The sequence below is a fragment of the Mesoplodon mirus genome (genome assembly GCF_964341445.2).
Source record: "Mesoplodon mirus genome assembly, chromosome: 2".
Taxonomy (NCBI): domain Eukaryota; kingdom Metazoa; phylum Chordata; class Mammalia; order Artiodactyla; family Ziphiidae; genus Mesoplodon; species Mesoplodon mirus.
The window spans coordinates 124,894,015-124,910,350 of record NC_138977.1 but is presented as its reverse complement, the minus strand read 5'-3'; the positions used below and the strand labels follow the sequence as shown (position 1 = coordinate 124,910,350).

Below are 16,336 nucleotides of genomic sequence, written 5' to 3'. Positions count from 1 at the left end.
ATTTGCCTACTCTAGGGACCTCAGGTGAGTGGGATCAGACAGGATGTCTTTTTGTGTGTCTGGCTTATTTCACTTAGAGTAATGTGTTCAAGGTTCTTCCACGTTTTTAGGTCTTCCACATAGGTCCTTGATTCACTTTGAGTTACCTTTTCCATATGGTATTAGATAAGGGTACAACTTCATTCTTTTGCAGGTGGATACCCAATTTTCCCAGCGCCATTTGTTGAAAAGACTGTCTTTTTCCCATCGAAGGGTCTTGGCACCCTTGTCAAAAATCACCTGACCATATACGGAAGGGTTTGTTTCTGGGCTTTCTACTGTATCCACTGGTCTGTATGTCTGTCTTTATGCCAATACCACACCACTTTGATCACTGTGGCTTCGTAGTAAGTTTTCAAATCAAAAGTGTGAGCCCTCCAGTTTTGTTCTTTTTTTCCCCAAGGTTGTTCTGGCTATTCTGAGTTCCTTGCGATCCCATATGAATTTTAGGATGGGTTTTTCTATTCTTCAAAAAACATCATTGGGGTTTTGATAGAGATTGCACTGAATGTGTAGACCACTTTAGGTACTACTGACATTTCAACAATATTAAGTTGTCCAATCCAGGAACACAGGAATGTGTTTCCATTTATTTATGCCCTCTTTATTTTCTTTCAGCAATGTTTTGTAGTTCTTATTGTACAAGTCTTCCACACCTCCTTGAGTAAGTTAATTCCTAAGTATTTTACTCTTTTTCAATGCCACTGTAAATAAAACTGTTTTCATAATTTCCTTTTCAGATTGTTCACTGTTTGTATGTACAAATGCAACTAATTTGTGTGTGTGCACTCTGTATCCTGCTACTTTGCTGAATTCACTTACAGTTTTTAAATTCTAAGTTTTTTTTTACAGAGTCGTTAGGATTTTCTACATATAAGATCACATCATTTGCAGAGATCGTTTTACTCTTCCTTTCAGATTTAAATGCCTTTTATATCTTTTTCTTGCCTAACTGCTGTGGCTAGATTTTCTAGTACTATGTTGAATAGAAGTGGTGAAAGCAAGCATCCTTGCCTTGTTCCTGATCTCAGAGGATTAAAGGCTTTCTTTTAATCTTTCATTTCTTTTAAAATTAATTTTTTTGGAGTATGGTCACTTTACAATGCTGTGTTAGCCTCCACTGCACAACAAAATGAATCAGCCACACACATACAGATATCCCCTCCCTTTTGGACTTTAATCTTCCATTACTGAGGATGATGTTTGCTATAGGTTTTTTATATTTGTGGCTTTTATTATATGGAGGTAGTTTCCTTCTATTCCCATTTTGTTGAGTGTTTTTAATCATGAACGATGGTGAATTTTGTCAAATGCTTTTGCTGCATCAACTGAGATGATCATGTGGTTTTTCCTTATTGATGTGGTATGTTATATTAATCAATTTTCATACCTTGAAACATCTTCGCATTCCAGGAATAAATCCTACTTGATCATGGTGTAGAATCCTTTAAATATGCTGAGCTCTGTTTGCTAGTATTTTGTTAAGGATTTCTGCATCAATATTCATAAAGGACACTGGTCCGTAGTTTTCTTTTCTTGTAGTGTCTTTGTCTGGCTTTGGTATCAGACTTATGCTGGCCTCACAGAATGAGTTAGGAAGTGTTCCCTCCCCTTCAGTTTTCTGGAAAAGTCTGAGAAGGATGGGTATTAATTCTTCTTTAAATGTTTGCTAGAATTCACCTTTGAAGCCACTGGGTCCTGAACTTTTCTTTGTTGGGAGATTTTTGATTACTGATTCAATCTCCTTACTAGTTATAAGTCTATTCAGATTCTCTATTTCTTCATGATTTAGTCTTTTTTTTTTTTTTAATTTATTTATTTATTTATTTTTGGCTGTGTTGGGTCCTCATTTCTGTGCGTGGGCTTTCTCTAGCTGCGGCGAGCGGGGGCCACTCCTCATCGCAGTGCGCGGGCCTCTCACTGCCGCGGCCTCCCTTGTTGTGGAGCACAAGCTCCAGACGCGCAGGCTCAGTAGTTGTGGCTCACAGGCCCAGTCGCTCCGCGGCATGTGGGATCCTCCCAGACCAGGGCTCGAACCCGCGCCCCCTGCACTGGCAGGCGGATTCTCAGCCACCACACCACCAGGGAAGCCCTTCATGATTTAGTCTTGGTTGGTTCTTTGTTTCTAGGAATTTGTCCATTTCATCTAGGTTATCCAATTTGTTGGTGTACAATGGTTCACAGTACTCTCTGGTAATTCTTTTCATTTCTGTAGGACTGGTAGTAATGTCCCTACTTCACTTCCGATTTTAGTAATTTCAGTCTTTTTTCTTTTTCTCTTAGTCCATAAGCTGAAGGTCTGTCAATTTTGCTGTTCTTCTTGAAGAACCAACTTCTGGTTTCACTGATTCTCTCTACTGTTTTTCTATTTTCTGTCTTTGTTTACCTCTGCTCTAATCTTTATTATTTCCTTCCTTCTGCTAGCTTTGGATTTAGTTTATCTTTTTTTTTCTTTCTACAAGTTGCAAAGTTAGGTTGTTGATTCGAGATCTTTCTTTTTTAATGTAAACATTTATAGCTATAAGAACAAGTTTTTTTTGTTTTTTTTTTTCAGTACGCGGGCCTCTCACTGTTGCGGCCTCTCCTGTTGCGGAGCACAGGCTCCGGATGCGCAGGCTCAGCGGCCATGGCTCACGGGCCCAGCCACTCCGTGGCATGTGGGATCCTCCCGGACCGGGGCATGAACCTGTGTCCCCTGCGTCGGCAGGCGGACTCTCAACCATTGTGCCACCAGGGAAGCCCAAGAACAAGTATTTTTAAAGAAATAAATTCACTTTCAGTTTTACTTTTTAAGATCGTATTTTCCTTTTAGAAAAAACATGTATATTGTTATTTTTACACACACTCCATTTTTATCAGAATAGCAGTGATAATACTGTGTATTATATTCCTAATATATTATATTCCTAGCAGCAAGGAGATTATTGCTTAGCACAGCGCTTAGCACACTGCACAGTAAGTCACCATTTATCTTCTTTCTCTTCACCTGAATTATCATTTTAGTTACACTGTTTTCCTGAAATCATCTAAATAAGATCACAAGTTATTGATATCATCAGAAGCTTACACTGACAAAACATGATGGAAAAGTCAGGGATAAATCAGACCCCCCACTCTAGTGGATGGCACCAATCTCTGCAAAGGAACCACCAGCTGCAGTGGAAGCCCCTTCAGATAAACTCCAGACTGAAGGCTCCTCTGCGACAGACAGCGAGCCCCCTGCTCGACACGAGGACCAGCACTGCTTACAGGCCCTCAGGCCTTCGTTTGCACTTGTACTCACGAATGAGCGGCTCCCCACTGCCACTATGGAACTCTGCAAACTCCCCGAGTAGCGTTCAGCATCAAACACGAAGTTCAACAAGCCCCACTGTCAGGGCCAGAGATGCAGGGGACCTCATAGGTCACCTAGTCCAGCCACATCTAAGATTCTGATGTCAGGACTCCCCTGGTGGTGCAGTGGTTAAGACTCCACACTCCCAATGCAGGGGGCCCGGGTTCGACCCCTGGTCAGGGAACTAGATGATCCCACGTGCATGCCACAACTAAGAGTTCGCATGCTACAACTAAGGAGCCCACATACCACAACTAAGGAGCCGGAGAGCTGCAACTAAGGAGCCCGCCTGCTGCAACTAAGACTCAGTGCAGTCAAATAAATAAATATTAAAATAAATAATAATTTAAAAAAAGACTGCTGTCAATTCACTTCTGCATGTCTCCTCTAACAGGGAGGGGGCAGCTCTGTCTTCCTGTGCTTCTCCCTGGGGTCAGACTTCAGTCGCTGGGCTGGAGGTCTCTCTCTCCATACCTCCTCACAGCACTGAGGACGGGGGCTGCCCCAAGTTCCTGAGGCTGCACTGCCATTTCCTGTTGGGGGTCTGGCCTGTTCAGAGATGCCTTGAGGACAGACAGTGCAGCCCTCCCATCTGGACTCCAGAACTCTGTCTAGGACTCTCCCCAGAACAGGCTTCCAAGTGACAGTCTGTTTGCTGCTGCCCATCAATCTTTCAGCATCTGATCCGCCCTCCAGTTGATTTGCCAGGACCCAGCTTCTCTCTACACATCTGTTACTACTGTAGATACTAACGGGGTGGCAGAGGGGCCCAAGGCAGAGCTGCCAGTGTCGCTGTCCAGGCCCACAGCAAACACTGCTGGGGGCGCCGTCTGGACGGACTGTCTGTTGTTTTCCTTCCAGCAGTTTATTGCCCACATGGACCCAGAAGGTTCTCAGGGGATGCGGCACATGGCTTGTGAGGTTCTAGGGTGTCCATACAAATGGTGCCTCCCTCCTCTCCTAGTCCAGGGACCCTGAAGACAAACTGAGGGCAGTGTAAGCAGCAACCCTTGGTGAGGACAGACTCATCCTCAGTCTGCTGGACGGGGGCTATTTTCTTCAGCCTAATGTTGGGGACAGGGGTTCCGTGACCTGATGCAATCCACCCTTCCTGTAAGCCGAGCCGGCAGGACAGAGACTTAGCAGGTGGTGTAACCTCGTGGGTTCCCACAAAGCAGCCCAGACCAGCTCCTGTTTCTCACACGTCTCTCTCCCTGAGAAGCCTTCGCACATCACTCGTTCTTTTAAAGCAAGAATGCCTCATCAAATTTCTTCCATCATCAGCTTGGGCCCCGACGACAAGAGTTTAGCCAGGGAGAGGCTGGCGTCTAGTCTTTGGTCTTTTTCTGAAGGTCCCTCCTTCAGAGAACTGATGCCTCAACGTCCCGGCAAACCACGGCTCCCAATTCTCCCCGCTCCTCTGTACTCTGGATAAACCACTGCACTTAACTGACGTGGGGTTCCCTCTAAGGGTAACCCAGTAACCGGCTCGGTGCAGCTCAATTCAGAACACAAGGGACTGTTTACTGAAGTCCTGCTTTTTAGTAACCACACACACACAAAACTGATTCAGAATTATATAATACAAAGGCTCAAACAAAACCAAAATGTCATCTAATCCGATTCTGTCATTTCACAAGTGGGAGACTAAGGCCCAGGGAGGGGAAAGGCTTGAATGAAGCTCACCAATCTGGGGCAGGGCCTGGCACCAAGTGCCCTTCAGGGTCCTCCTCAGGACCTGAGTCCAGAACACCCCGAGGAACAGGCAACAGCCCCTGTCCCCACGCACCAGTCTCCCCTCCGGGCTCCTGTGCCCTCTACTACCTGGACAGCAAACTCCTGCAAACGGGCTGGTGCACGTGCAGGCAGCAGAGGGGAGGGAGCTGTCTGCTCCTCTGCCTCTGAGTGACTCAGCTGCCGGCTGCCTGGCTGCACAAGGCCTCAGGGGACGAGCTGGTTGCAGGTCCAGGTGGAGGATGCACAGGGATGGCAGCTGGAAGGCAGCCGGGGTCACGGCTACCTGACCCTGCGCCAACATTTGCAACCTGGGGCCAGCCCTGCCCCCACAGCGGCCGAAGCTGAGGCGTCAGTGGTCAGCGATGAGCCACAGCTGGAGAATACGAGTGCCCCGGGGGCCCCAGGACAGCGGGGAGCATGTGCCAGGTACAGGGTGGCTCCCGAGGCCACGTGCTACACACGCAGCAACTGTGGAAGAGGCCAAGCGCATGGCACCGGCGGAGCCACCTGCCCAAGACAAGCTCGGCTCCACAGCGCTGAGTCCTGTCACGTTACCAAGGCACACCTGACAGAGGGGAAAGTCAGTATCACGCGGGAGAATGTAGTCAGAACCGTTCTCCTAGGTTCTGAATGAGAGACTACTTATAGTAACGGTCCCTGAGGCTGCAGAGGGAGAACTGCCACACAAAACACGGAGCGAGGCTGGCATGAACAGTGACATGGGCACACGCCAGCCCCTTCCTTCTTCCTAATCCCTCACCACGCTCAGGTGGCAACGCCGAGACGAAGCGTCACAGCCAGCGGCCAGGCGGCACCCAGGATCCCAGGCAGACACTGCACCAGCACCCGCCCTATGCCAGAACCAAGGTTCTGTTTTCCTACAGCCTCACAAGTACAACACAGAGCTCCGTCACTGTTTCCTTATTACTCCTCACACCCTGCATTACCCTGGAAAACATCCACACTGAACGCCTCCCCTGCCCAACCCTCCTGGGGGTTTTAGAAAGGCGGGCTGGCTGGCCGGGACGCCGGCTGGAAGCCCTGCCCGCAGGCCCCATCCCCACAGCAGCGCCTGCCTTCCACCCTCCTCCACCCCTGCAGACCACCTGCCCAGCACAGCTGTGTGTGTTCGTGTCTGTGCTCCCACTCGACATGCTTAGGGACGGGGGGAGAATGGGCTCTGAAGCTCACGTGTGGCCAGTGTTCAGTAAATGGGTCCTGACATGACCAGGCTCAGCCGTTTCCAAAGGCCTCAGAGGCCCCCGCCGGCAGCACCGAGGCTGGGCAGCAGCCTGTGCCCGTGACCGTGGCTGTACCCAGGCCAGCAGGGACCTGACCGGCAGCTGACCCTGCGGGCATGGCTGGGCGTCCCCTCCGGAGCAGCAGCAGCTGGGAGCCCCCGTTCGCACCCCTCCCCTGGGCACACGGCCCCTCGCGGTGGGCTCCTTGCGGCCGCCCCGGCGGTGCGCACCCACCTGCTCGTCCACATAGGCGTCGATCCTCTTCTGGCACTCCAGCCACTCCTCGGCCACCCCGCGCAGCTCCTCCTCGGAGCGCTGGTACCGCTGCAGCAGGGTGCTGTACGTGTCCTCGTTGCAGGTGTCGTGCGTCGTGGTCCCCAGCCTGGGGAGAGAGGCCTTTCAGCACTCTGGCCATCATCTCCCCTCCCGAGGTGGCAAGCGGGGCACCACCACACACCCCACGAGGCTGCTGTGCAGGATGAGTTAAGCACACAGCCCAGGCACCCACGACAGTCTGGCCTAGAGAAGAAGCTCCAGGAAGCAACAGCTCCTAAGAAAAAAATGAGTGGTGAGTAACGCTGTTCTACAAAGACTAAGGCCCAGAGATTCAGTTCACTAGATGTGGGGTCGTAAACTATTTTTCCCTACTGAGATTCACTGACCCAGAGAGAACAAAACATTTAATGAGAAATACAAAATTTGGACCTGGTTTTCAAATCAAGTAAAACAGGAAATTCAGTTCAATAAAAAATATAATTATAGTTTCATTTACTCTGTGTATCTTGTTAAGAAAGATGGTAAGATGGCAGATGAGAAAATAAACAGAAAACAAAGGACACAAATAGAGGTAAACAGCTGAGCTTCTCAAGAGGAGGGTGGCATGGAAGAGGAGAAGCAGGAGAGTGGGGGAGGGGTGCAGGCTCACAGGCAGGTTCTCTTCAGACACCGTTCCTTTTCCTAATACCTAAACATGTCAACATCTGAACCAAAGCAATGGTGATAAAGACCTCATAACAAAGAATTTCAAAATCAAAGGCAACACTTATAATCGCTCAGGAGCACAAAGATGATGTGCAGGCTTAATAACCACTGCTGTTTACACGGAAGAACTGAAGTTACCCACTGGGATCAGTGATGCCACACCAGACAAGGCTTCTAATTACAGGCTAAGTTACACCTACTTGTTCACACTCAGACTCAGACACACATGCACTTACAGACATATGTTTTGAAATGGAGATGCTCCCATGTTAAGTGAGGAAAGGACTATGTCACCATGTGTAAAGATGCACATGTGTGGGAGGCGTGGACACTGGAAAAAATCTGGAAGCAGCACCCAGTTGTTTATGGTACCTACCTCTCTTCAGGGTTTCCTTTGCTTTCAGAATTGTATTGCAGTGACAATCTAATAATTTTATAATGAAAATAAACAATAGCGATTTAAAAACAAGAACTTTTCCACGGGTGCAGACACCTCCCTTTCCACCCTGGTGACCACTGCATAAAGACGCACGTCGTGCGAATGGACTCATTCTTGCCGAAGCCGTCTACACCGGCTCCATCACTTCAAGAAGGGAGCATGTGGAAAACAGGGTCACTGAAAAGCTGCACGGGAAAGCCCAGAGCCAGGAAAGGGCACGACGCAACCCACGTGGTGATGGGGCTGGCTCAAACACCAAGGCTGTCCCCAGGAAACAAAAGTCCTCAAGACCCAGAATCCAGGGCCTCTCGAGGCCCCCCTGGCTCCGCCCAGCATGTGGGCGACCCCAGGCCTGAGAGCACGACAGCCCACGAGGCAGTGATCTTCTCCTCAAGCCCTGCCTCTGCAGCCCTGCTCATCACAAGCTGATTTCCACTCTTCGTGCAAACCCCACCTTCCCCATTAGGCCACCCAGAAGACTGGGGTGGAGGCGGAGGGGACTCGTGCCCTCCCCCCACTCCTGCCCGAGGTGAGAACCGCTCCCCTCCTGTCCTAAGCGCAGACTCTACTTAGAGCCGGTGGAGGGCAAAGCAGCCGGGGGTCCTAGGACTTCTGTGGTGGGGCACTCAGAGCACAAGCTGTAGGCACGGGGCTGGAGTCCAGAGAGGAAACAGGGAGCTGCTAGACTGCAGAAAGTGTCCTCAGGGTCAACAGCATCAATGGGTCAGCAGACAGGTTACTACCTAAATATTCACTCTGCAAACACATGACAGTTAACAGCTGGTAATATCTACTATGAATATTGTCTATGTGAAACAGTAAGTGATAAGGAAAATGAGATAAAATCAGTTCAGGTACGTTTACTGACAAGCCTAATTAAACATTCCCCTAACAATGAATATATCAGTATACTTAAAATAAAGACCACATTGGGCAATAGCTACTAAAACCACCACAACAAATAAGGAGACACAATGGGGCTCCTGGTCTTGCCAGAGGGATGGAAGCAAGAGTCTGACAGAGCTTCTGGTTTCACACGAACTCTCAGGCAGCACAGACAGTGGCCTGCTGGAGGAACCAGACCCTGGCATTGCTACACGACAAACGGAGCTGGTTCCTTAATGGGTAAGTTGTAAGGGAAAGTGGACAGGAGTGGGGGCCTGCATGTTAAAGAATCTCAAAAGGCACGGAGAAAAAGGGGCCAGGAGTGGAGGTCAGTGTTTAACGGTGACAGAGTCTCTATCTGGGGTGACATCCAAGTTTTGGAAATAGTGGTGACAGTTGCCCAACGTTATAAATGTAATTAATGCTATTGAATTGTACACTTTAAACTAGTGAACTATATCGTGTGTGAATTCTATCTCAATAAAGCTGTTAAAAAACAGAGAAACATAACTTTCCTAAATTAAGTCAGTTCCTTTAATGAAGTCAACCTTTGGGTAGATCATTTGTATTTAAAAAAAGAAAAAAAAAACTACAGCAAATAAAAAAGCAGGCAAGACTATGGAAATGCACATGAGTAATAAGAGAATAAAGAAAGGGGGACTTCCCTGGCGGTCCAGTGGTTAAGACTCCACGCTTCCACTGCAGGGAGCACACGTTTGATCCCTGGTCGGGAAGCTAAGATCCCGCATGCCGGACAGCGCGGCCAAAAAAAAAAAAAAAGAGAGAGAATAAAGAAAGGGAATCACGGGATCGCTGTGCAAGCCAACTGAGTGACAGCTCTGGGCGAGGCTCCTGTGCCCGGTGGGGCATGCAGATGGACTTGCTTCTAGGTGAGCACGCTGGGGTGGGGCTAAGGGATGTTCACCTGCTATCAATCCATTCAGTTTACATTTATTTTGTGTAGTTTTCTGAGTATCTGTATTTTACTTTAAAATAAAGTTAAACAAAATGCAGGCCCAGAGACAAAGTGTCAGTGTTAAAATACTCACAACTATGGATTTTGTGTGCCACAGACATAGTTATTACTTTAGGGGGTAGTGTTTGTATATAAGTTGTCACAAAATTTTTAGGAGATGTTAAATAGGTATCTGTAAACTAGAAGCTCAAATCTGAACTGTTCTTGGGTCCAACAAAGGTGTCTCCTGGGGAACTCGAAGGAATGGCTCCTTCTGGTGCCCCAGAATCCTGGGGAACGCCCTGCTTGCCTTCTCCCCAGCTTCCATCCCCATCTCTATGCACCCTGTTCCTCACCCGCTCCTGGGAGCAGCTCTGCAGCTTGACCCCAGGATTAACACTTTAGACTCTAAAACGCTGCTGATCTTTGGAGACACCACCATTCGCAATGAGCAAGATGAGAAATCCAGAGCCAGGGCACAGGAAAAAGTGGAGTTCTATAACACATTTCAGGCTTCTGCCACCCACCCACAGTTTGATGAGAGGCCCATCAAACTCCCTGGCTCACCATAAAAAGAAAAAACAAGGCTAAATACCCTGGAATGCTACTATAAGGACCCCCCCACCCCCCCATGCACACACAAGATGCGTGTCTTTTTATAAAAAGTACTCTTGCTGGATTTGAGCATTGTAACTGGGCACAATCTCCATGAGGGTCGCGGTTAGGACACTCATGTCTCTGTGCACCCACCATGGAAAGTAACGGCGCTGTCAGAGTGGGCGGGAAGCAGGCGGTGGTGCGGGAGATGCTGGAAGCAGGGTGCGGGCCACACCAGTAACTCTTTGTCCTGACCACCTTAGCCCCAGTCCTCCTTCCCTAGCTGCTTTTAAGGTTATTCTTGCTCCGGAGGTAAGGGTGAGAAGTGGGAATAGCTAGGACCCCTCAAATAGGAGTTAGGAATACAGGAAACAAAGACTGGATTGAAACATGGATTTCAAGAGAGAAAAAAAAAAAAGGTGACTACTGTGTAAGTTAACTGCAACAATAATATACTGACGTAAAAATAATTCCCCTTCTTTGCGAATCTGGCCCAACCATATTTTGGTGTGGACCTTTAAACCAAGATGACTACAGTCTGTGCTGTTCTATGATGCATCTACAGCCTGGCAATCTGTTCACAGGTGGTAAGCAGATGAGGAACAAAATCACCCGCTGCTGGGCTGAGGTAGCTCACACCTGGCTCTCTAGCACAGGGACAGCAGATCCAAGGAGGGGCCCAACTTGTCAAGCCACCTCGGAGCAAACACCCTGGCTGCGCTTTCCCCTTCCCCCTCACCAGGGCAAGCGACCCAAGGCTATACTTGGGACTCCGGGCTTGGCATACCTGGTGAAGCCCCACGGAAGCTCTAGAGCAGAAAGAAGAACCAAAGCCATGAGCCGCGATGTGGAGCGAACGCTTGAGAGACCTGACAGCGTGTCTAACACCTCCCCTAGCGCCCCGGAGCCCTTAGCACCACCAGCCCTCCCCTGGCCCCCCAAGTGCCCCAGCACAGACCACACCACAGCCACCTGGCAAAGCCTGGGACCTGTCAAGTGAACTGCTATGTTTACCGCAGCTTTTCCTTATTCAGGAGAAATCTGTGATGCTAAACCTTAGTAGCAATGATACTGGGTTTATTATTTTACAGTTCAATCGTATTACTCTTTGGGTTTTGAGCTTTCTAGCCAAACTGTATTTTCCCCTAAGCCCGGTAATTTTCTGGCAAGAACTGCCCCTGCAGTGGCATTCAGGTGCACACCTGCTGCACCCCAGGGACAGGAGCAAGCCATCACGCCAGCAGGACACATGCAGGTGGAGACCGAGTACCTGATCTGTGACACTAGTGCCGGCAGGCTGCTCTGGAGAAGCGGCTCCGAAAAGACCAGATCTTCAAAGAGGTGCTTATTGTGCAGCTCCCACGTAACCTGGAACTTTTTCAAGTGTTCATTTTCCTAGTTAGATAGATACATAGAAGATACACCCAATCAAAGACTGAAAAATTCCCATAAGGGTTTCTCCCCCCCCCCGCCAAACCCACATCCCTCTGTCCAGGCCCAGAACATTCTGCTCATGAGGGGTTGCTACTCCCTGTGCATCCAGCCTCCCTTCCAAATGACTCAACACAAAACAAAGGGGTGGCAAAATGCACACAGATGAGGGGACAGAAAAAAGAGAAACCAGCGTACACGCCCGGCAGCCATTTCTCATAACCATGCCTCCCAAATGTATCGCAAGCCCTACCTCTCAAACAACTTAAATAAATGCACACAAATCCTCTGATGCCAAAGGACAATCGTCTCTGAACCTGTCTTGAGAAGTCTCCCGTTCTGACAGACACAGTAACTTCCCTGCTAGTGACACTGTGTGGAAGGTCAGCTCTTTCTTTCCCTGGTAAACATGGGCGACCTCATCAGTTGCTTTCTTTCTTTCTTTCTTTTTTTTTTTTTTGCTGTACGCGGGCCTCCCACTGCTGTGGCCTCTCCCGTTGCGCGGAGCCCAGGCTCCAAACGTGCAGGCTCAGCGGCCATGGTTCACGGGCCCAGCCGCTCCGCGGCATGTGGGATCTTCCCGGATCGGGGCACGAACCCGCGTCCCCTGCATCGGCAGGCGGACTCTCAACCACTGCACCACCAGGCAAACCCTCACCAGTTACTTTCGACAACAACTTTTGAACATTTGAAAGCATCCTGGCCATCACAACGAGTGACCTCCAGAGAAAACAGGGTGACCGGGGCAGACAGCGCCACGACCTCCCCACGTGCAGCGTTCACATTCAACAGCTTCTGGCCGCAACCACGCGTGTGTGAACCCACACGTCCGTCTGTCAGTCACACGTACACTACTCATGGTGCATCACCTCGCACCTGGGGAAACAGTCCTCACCTGAGTGACCGACAGTCTGGAGAGGCTTCACTGGGCATCACACTCCAGTCCCCTCTGAACAGGTGACTCATGCCACCCCATGTACTGGTCTGTTCCTATTTACTGTGTAGCCCAACTGAGCTGAAATTATGACACCTGGAGACGTCAGGACACGATCTACACGTGGAGATCCCATTGCTCTGTGCCCTGATCACCGGTGGACGGAGGGGCTGAGAGAGCAACTTAGGGTGAGCAGCTCCTGTTCCTGAGCACACACCTGCAGGACGCTGCTGAGCACGTGTGCTCCTGCCCTACCATGCATGCACACCTGCTCTCGAGTCGCACGCAGCCCTCTGCTTGTACTCGAGATCCACACAGAGACTTGGCAGGGTATCTATGACATCTGCAGGGAAACTCAAACCCTCAACTCTGTCAACGTTTCCAGTGCCTGTCCTCACTGTACGTTTTACCAAAACACCAGTGCCTCCCAGGTCTAAATTTTATCATTCTTGTTTCACACGCAGCATCTCTTGGAGCAATTACGATACAGGAAAGCTGGGTGGGGCAGGAGACCAGCGTCTGGGAACCGAAAAACTAGGTCCAAGGCCTGGAATGAGGCCTGATTACAAGCACATATTAAGAACGTGCTTGTAATAATGACATAGCCACCGAGGCAGTGAGGAAAGGACATGTGTCACACACTTCAGCAGAGACCACTCTGCACAGGCGCTGTGCCAGCATGAGGACACAGAGACTAGCGCAGCAGGTCCCTGACTGCTGGGAGTCCCCAGGGGACAGAGGATTGGCGACGGTCTGATTTATGATTTGTCTCCATGACAAAGGAGCTAAGGCAGCAGCCAGACTAGGCCCTCAGCCAGATGAGAGAGGGTCCAGGGAAGGCATCCAGGAGAGCCGAGGTCCTGCCTGGTCCCCCCTGTCAATCTCTGGGACAGAGTCAACAGTCCCTGCCCGCCAGCCTGTGAGCAGCCCTGGGCACTGAGCTACAGTACTTGCAGGGGTGGGACCACAGCTCTGGATCTGGGCTCACATTAACTAAAGGTAATAAAGGTCAAGACCGATTCACGAGGAAGATGTTTGGCATTGTTTATGAAATCTGAAATTATACTTCCAGGTGAGTCACGCAAGAGCAACACCAGACCCCAAACTCGTTTCACAACCTCAGGTCAACTTGGGACAACAACACGTGCTAGTAGTACGAGTACTTCCCGTGGGCCAGGCCTGGATCCTAGTGCTTCCCACGTGCGAACTCACCAGCGCCCACAGGAACCCTGAACTTGGTGCTGCCGTGCCCCATTCACAGGCCAGAAACAGTGTACAGAGGCTGAGCAACATGCCCTGGGCCTGGGGGGACGGGGTCTGTGGGGGTTGTGCTGTCACAGCTGCTACAAAAGACGAGACCCGGGGGTCGGCAAAGACTTGGTGCTGCCCCAGCCAGAGGCCAAAGAAAAAGCTCCCGGATGACCTGAGCCTAGGCACTTCCACCCAAACCACTCGCACTTCTCACTTCACCTGCAGGGAGGTGTTTGGGGGTTGGCAGAAGAAAGAGGAAGTGTGTACACTCAAGTCCTATAGCAGAGCTTGAGAAACAGCTGGAGATTCAAGATTCTTCTGGCCTTGTAAATGGAAATTCAGATTTCACAATTCTTACAGCCTGGGAAGGCATTTCCTAGGTGAATGGAGGCCTAACTTTGGTCCCAGTTTTATTTCAGTGTGTACAATCATTAGAAAACCTGTGGCCGGTTTGATGCCCGAGGGCACGAGCACATTTCCCAGGAAAGGCATGTGTTTGAAGACGCCTCTCTACGCCCTGACATGGTCCGTGTTCCTGCAGCGGCAGGGGGGCAGGAGGGGCTGTCTCCAGGGAGGCTAAGGGAGTGAGCACAGCATGAGCTGGCAAGGTGTGCACGGCGAGTGAGCTTACTGCTTCAAGGACAACTGACCCCACTTGTGGCCAATCCCAAAATCTGAGCTCTCAAGCAAAAATCAGAACTTTGGAAAACTTACACCTGCCACTGTGGCCTTGAAGCTTCTCCACATTTAAAGATCTTTCTGATGAGGGTGACAGGGATGGTGACAAAGGCCATTTTTTTTTTTTTTTTTTTTTTTCTGTACGCGGGCCTCTCACTGCTGTGGCCTCTCCCGTTGCGGAGCACAGGCTCCGGACACACAGGCTCCGCGGCCATGGCTCGCGGGCCCAGCCGCTCCGCGGCATGTGGGATCTTCCGGGATCGGGGCACGAACCCACGTCCCTTGCATCGGCAGGCGGACTCTCAACCACTGCGCCACCAGGGAAGCCCAAAGGCCATTTTTTATATTGAATATCGTGTTGCCTAACATGACACTGAATATCTTTAGCAAGATCTGTGTAGCTCACTCAGTGAACCAGTGTTTTCCAAACGACCGACGTCTGATGCTAGAAAATGACTTGAAGTGTGAGCTTCACCAGTGAACTGTGACGGAACAGAGCCGGCTCAGCTCAGTGACACGGTTTCAGGTTCTACACTGCAGCTAACCATTAAGAAGCACTGGGACTCCGGTGTATTCTCTCAAAGAAGAATATCCACAACAAACTGAAAAGTCTATTAGACTATTCTTCCAAATACATATCTGTGGGAGGCCCAATTTTCTTCAAAAACTTCAACCCAAACAACCTATGAAGACAGATGGAGCACAGAAGCAGATGTAAGAACCCACATGTCCTCCATTAAGCCAGACATAAAGAGATGTGCAAACATGTAAATGGTGCCCCTCTTCTTACTAAACGTTTTGTTTTGGAAAAGTTTTTTTATTTAGAGATATGCTGTTTATGTTATGCAATGAGCTGTTATTTTAAAAGTGATTTAATGAATTATCTTTAAATTTCTCCGTTTTAATTTCACCACAGTAAATACTGATAGATAAAATCTGCACAAACAAAAGCTATTTGGGGCTCTCAGTTTTTTTTTTTTTTTTTTTGCGGTACGCGGGCCTCTCACTGTTGTGGCCTCTCCCGTTGCAGAGCACAGGCTCCGGACGCGCAGGCTCAGCGGCCATGGCTCACGGCCCCAGCTGCTCCGCGGCATGTGGGATCCTCCCAGACCGGGGCACGAACCCGCGTCCCCTGCATCGGCAGGTGGACTCTCAACCACTGCGCCACCAGGGAAGCCCCGGGGCTCTCAGTTTTTTTTTTTTTTTTTTTTTTTTTTGCGGTACACGGGTCTCTCACTGTTGTGGCCTCTCCCGTTGCGGAGCACAGGCTCCGGACGCGCAGGCTCAGTGGCCATGGCTCACGGGCCCAGCCGCTCTGCGGCATGTGGGATCCTCCCGGACCGGGGCACGAACCTGTGTCCCCTGCATCGGCAGGTGGACTCTCAACCACTGCGCCACCAGGGAAGCCCTAGGGCTCTCAGTTTTTAAACTGAAAGGAGTCCAAGTCCAAAGATGCTGAGACTCTGAGACACGGACTTGGAAGTTAATCTCACCTCGGCTCTGTCAACTCTTACCCTCCTCAGATCATGGGGTAGACTTGGAAAGACGCTGTTATAAATCTGTGAACTGTTCTCAATCCGGTTTGAACACCCCAAACACAAAAAGAGATTTTTGAGGTAACTGGGACATTTTTCTGAGTGCACAGAAATCACCATCAGTTTTCTCAGGTGTGACAACGGTACAGTGGTTTTACATGGGATGAAGTGAGCTCGCAGAGGGGATCTGTGTGTTGCCCAACTCACTGACTTCTAGGCTTGGGGGTTTTCACATCACATGAACAGCCCCCCACCCCTGCCAAGGTCACCCTAGGCACAGGCCCTTGCTGTCCCTCCGG

At 49.8% G+C, this 16,336-nt stretch overlaps 1 protein-coding gene across 6 annotated transcripts in view; it reads right to left on the bottom strand.

The window, feature by feature from the left end:
- The window catches only part of FAM193A (family with sequence similarity 193 member A), a 177,862-nt gene that overhangs the window by 55,606 nt on the left and 105,920 nt on the right, over positions 1 to 16,336 (bottom strand). For all 6 annotated transcript variants that reach the window (XM_082609591.1, XM_082609592.1, XM_082609593.1 and 3 more), the window contains 2 exons: positions 11,479 to 11,603; positions 6,586 to 6,733 (listed from right to left, as the gene is read on the bottom strand). In XM_082609591.1, coding sequence (XP_082465717.1) covers positions 6,586 to 6,733; positions 11,479 to 11,603 — 273 coding nt within the window. The remainder of the gene's footprint in view (positions 1 to 6,585; positions 6,734 to 11,478; positions 11,604 to 16,336) is intronic.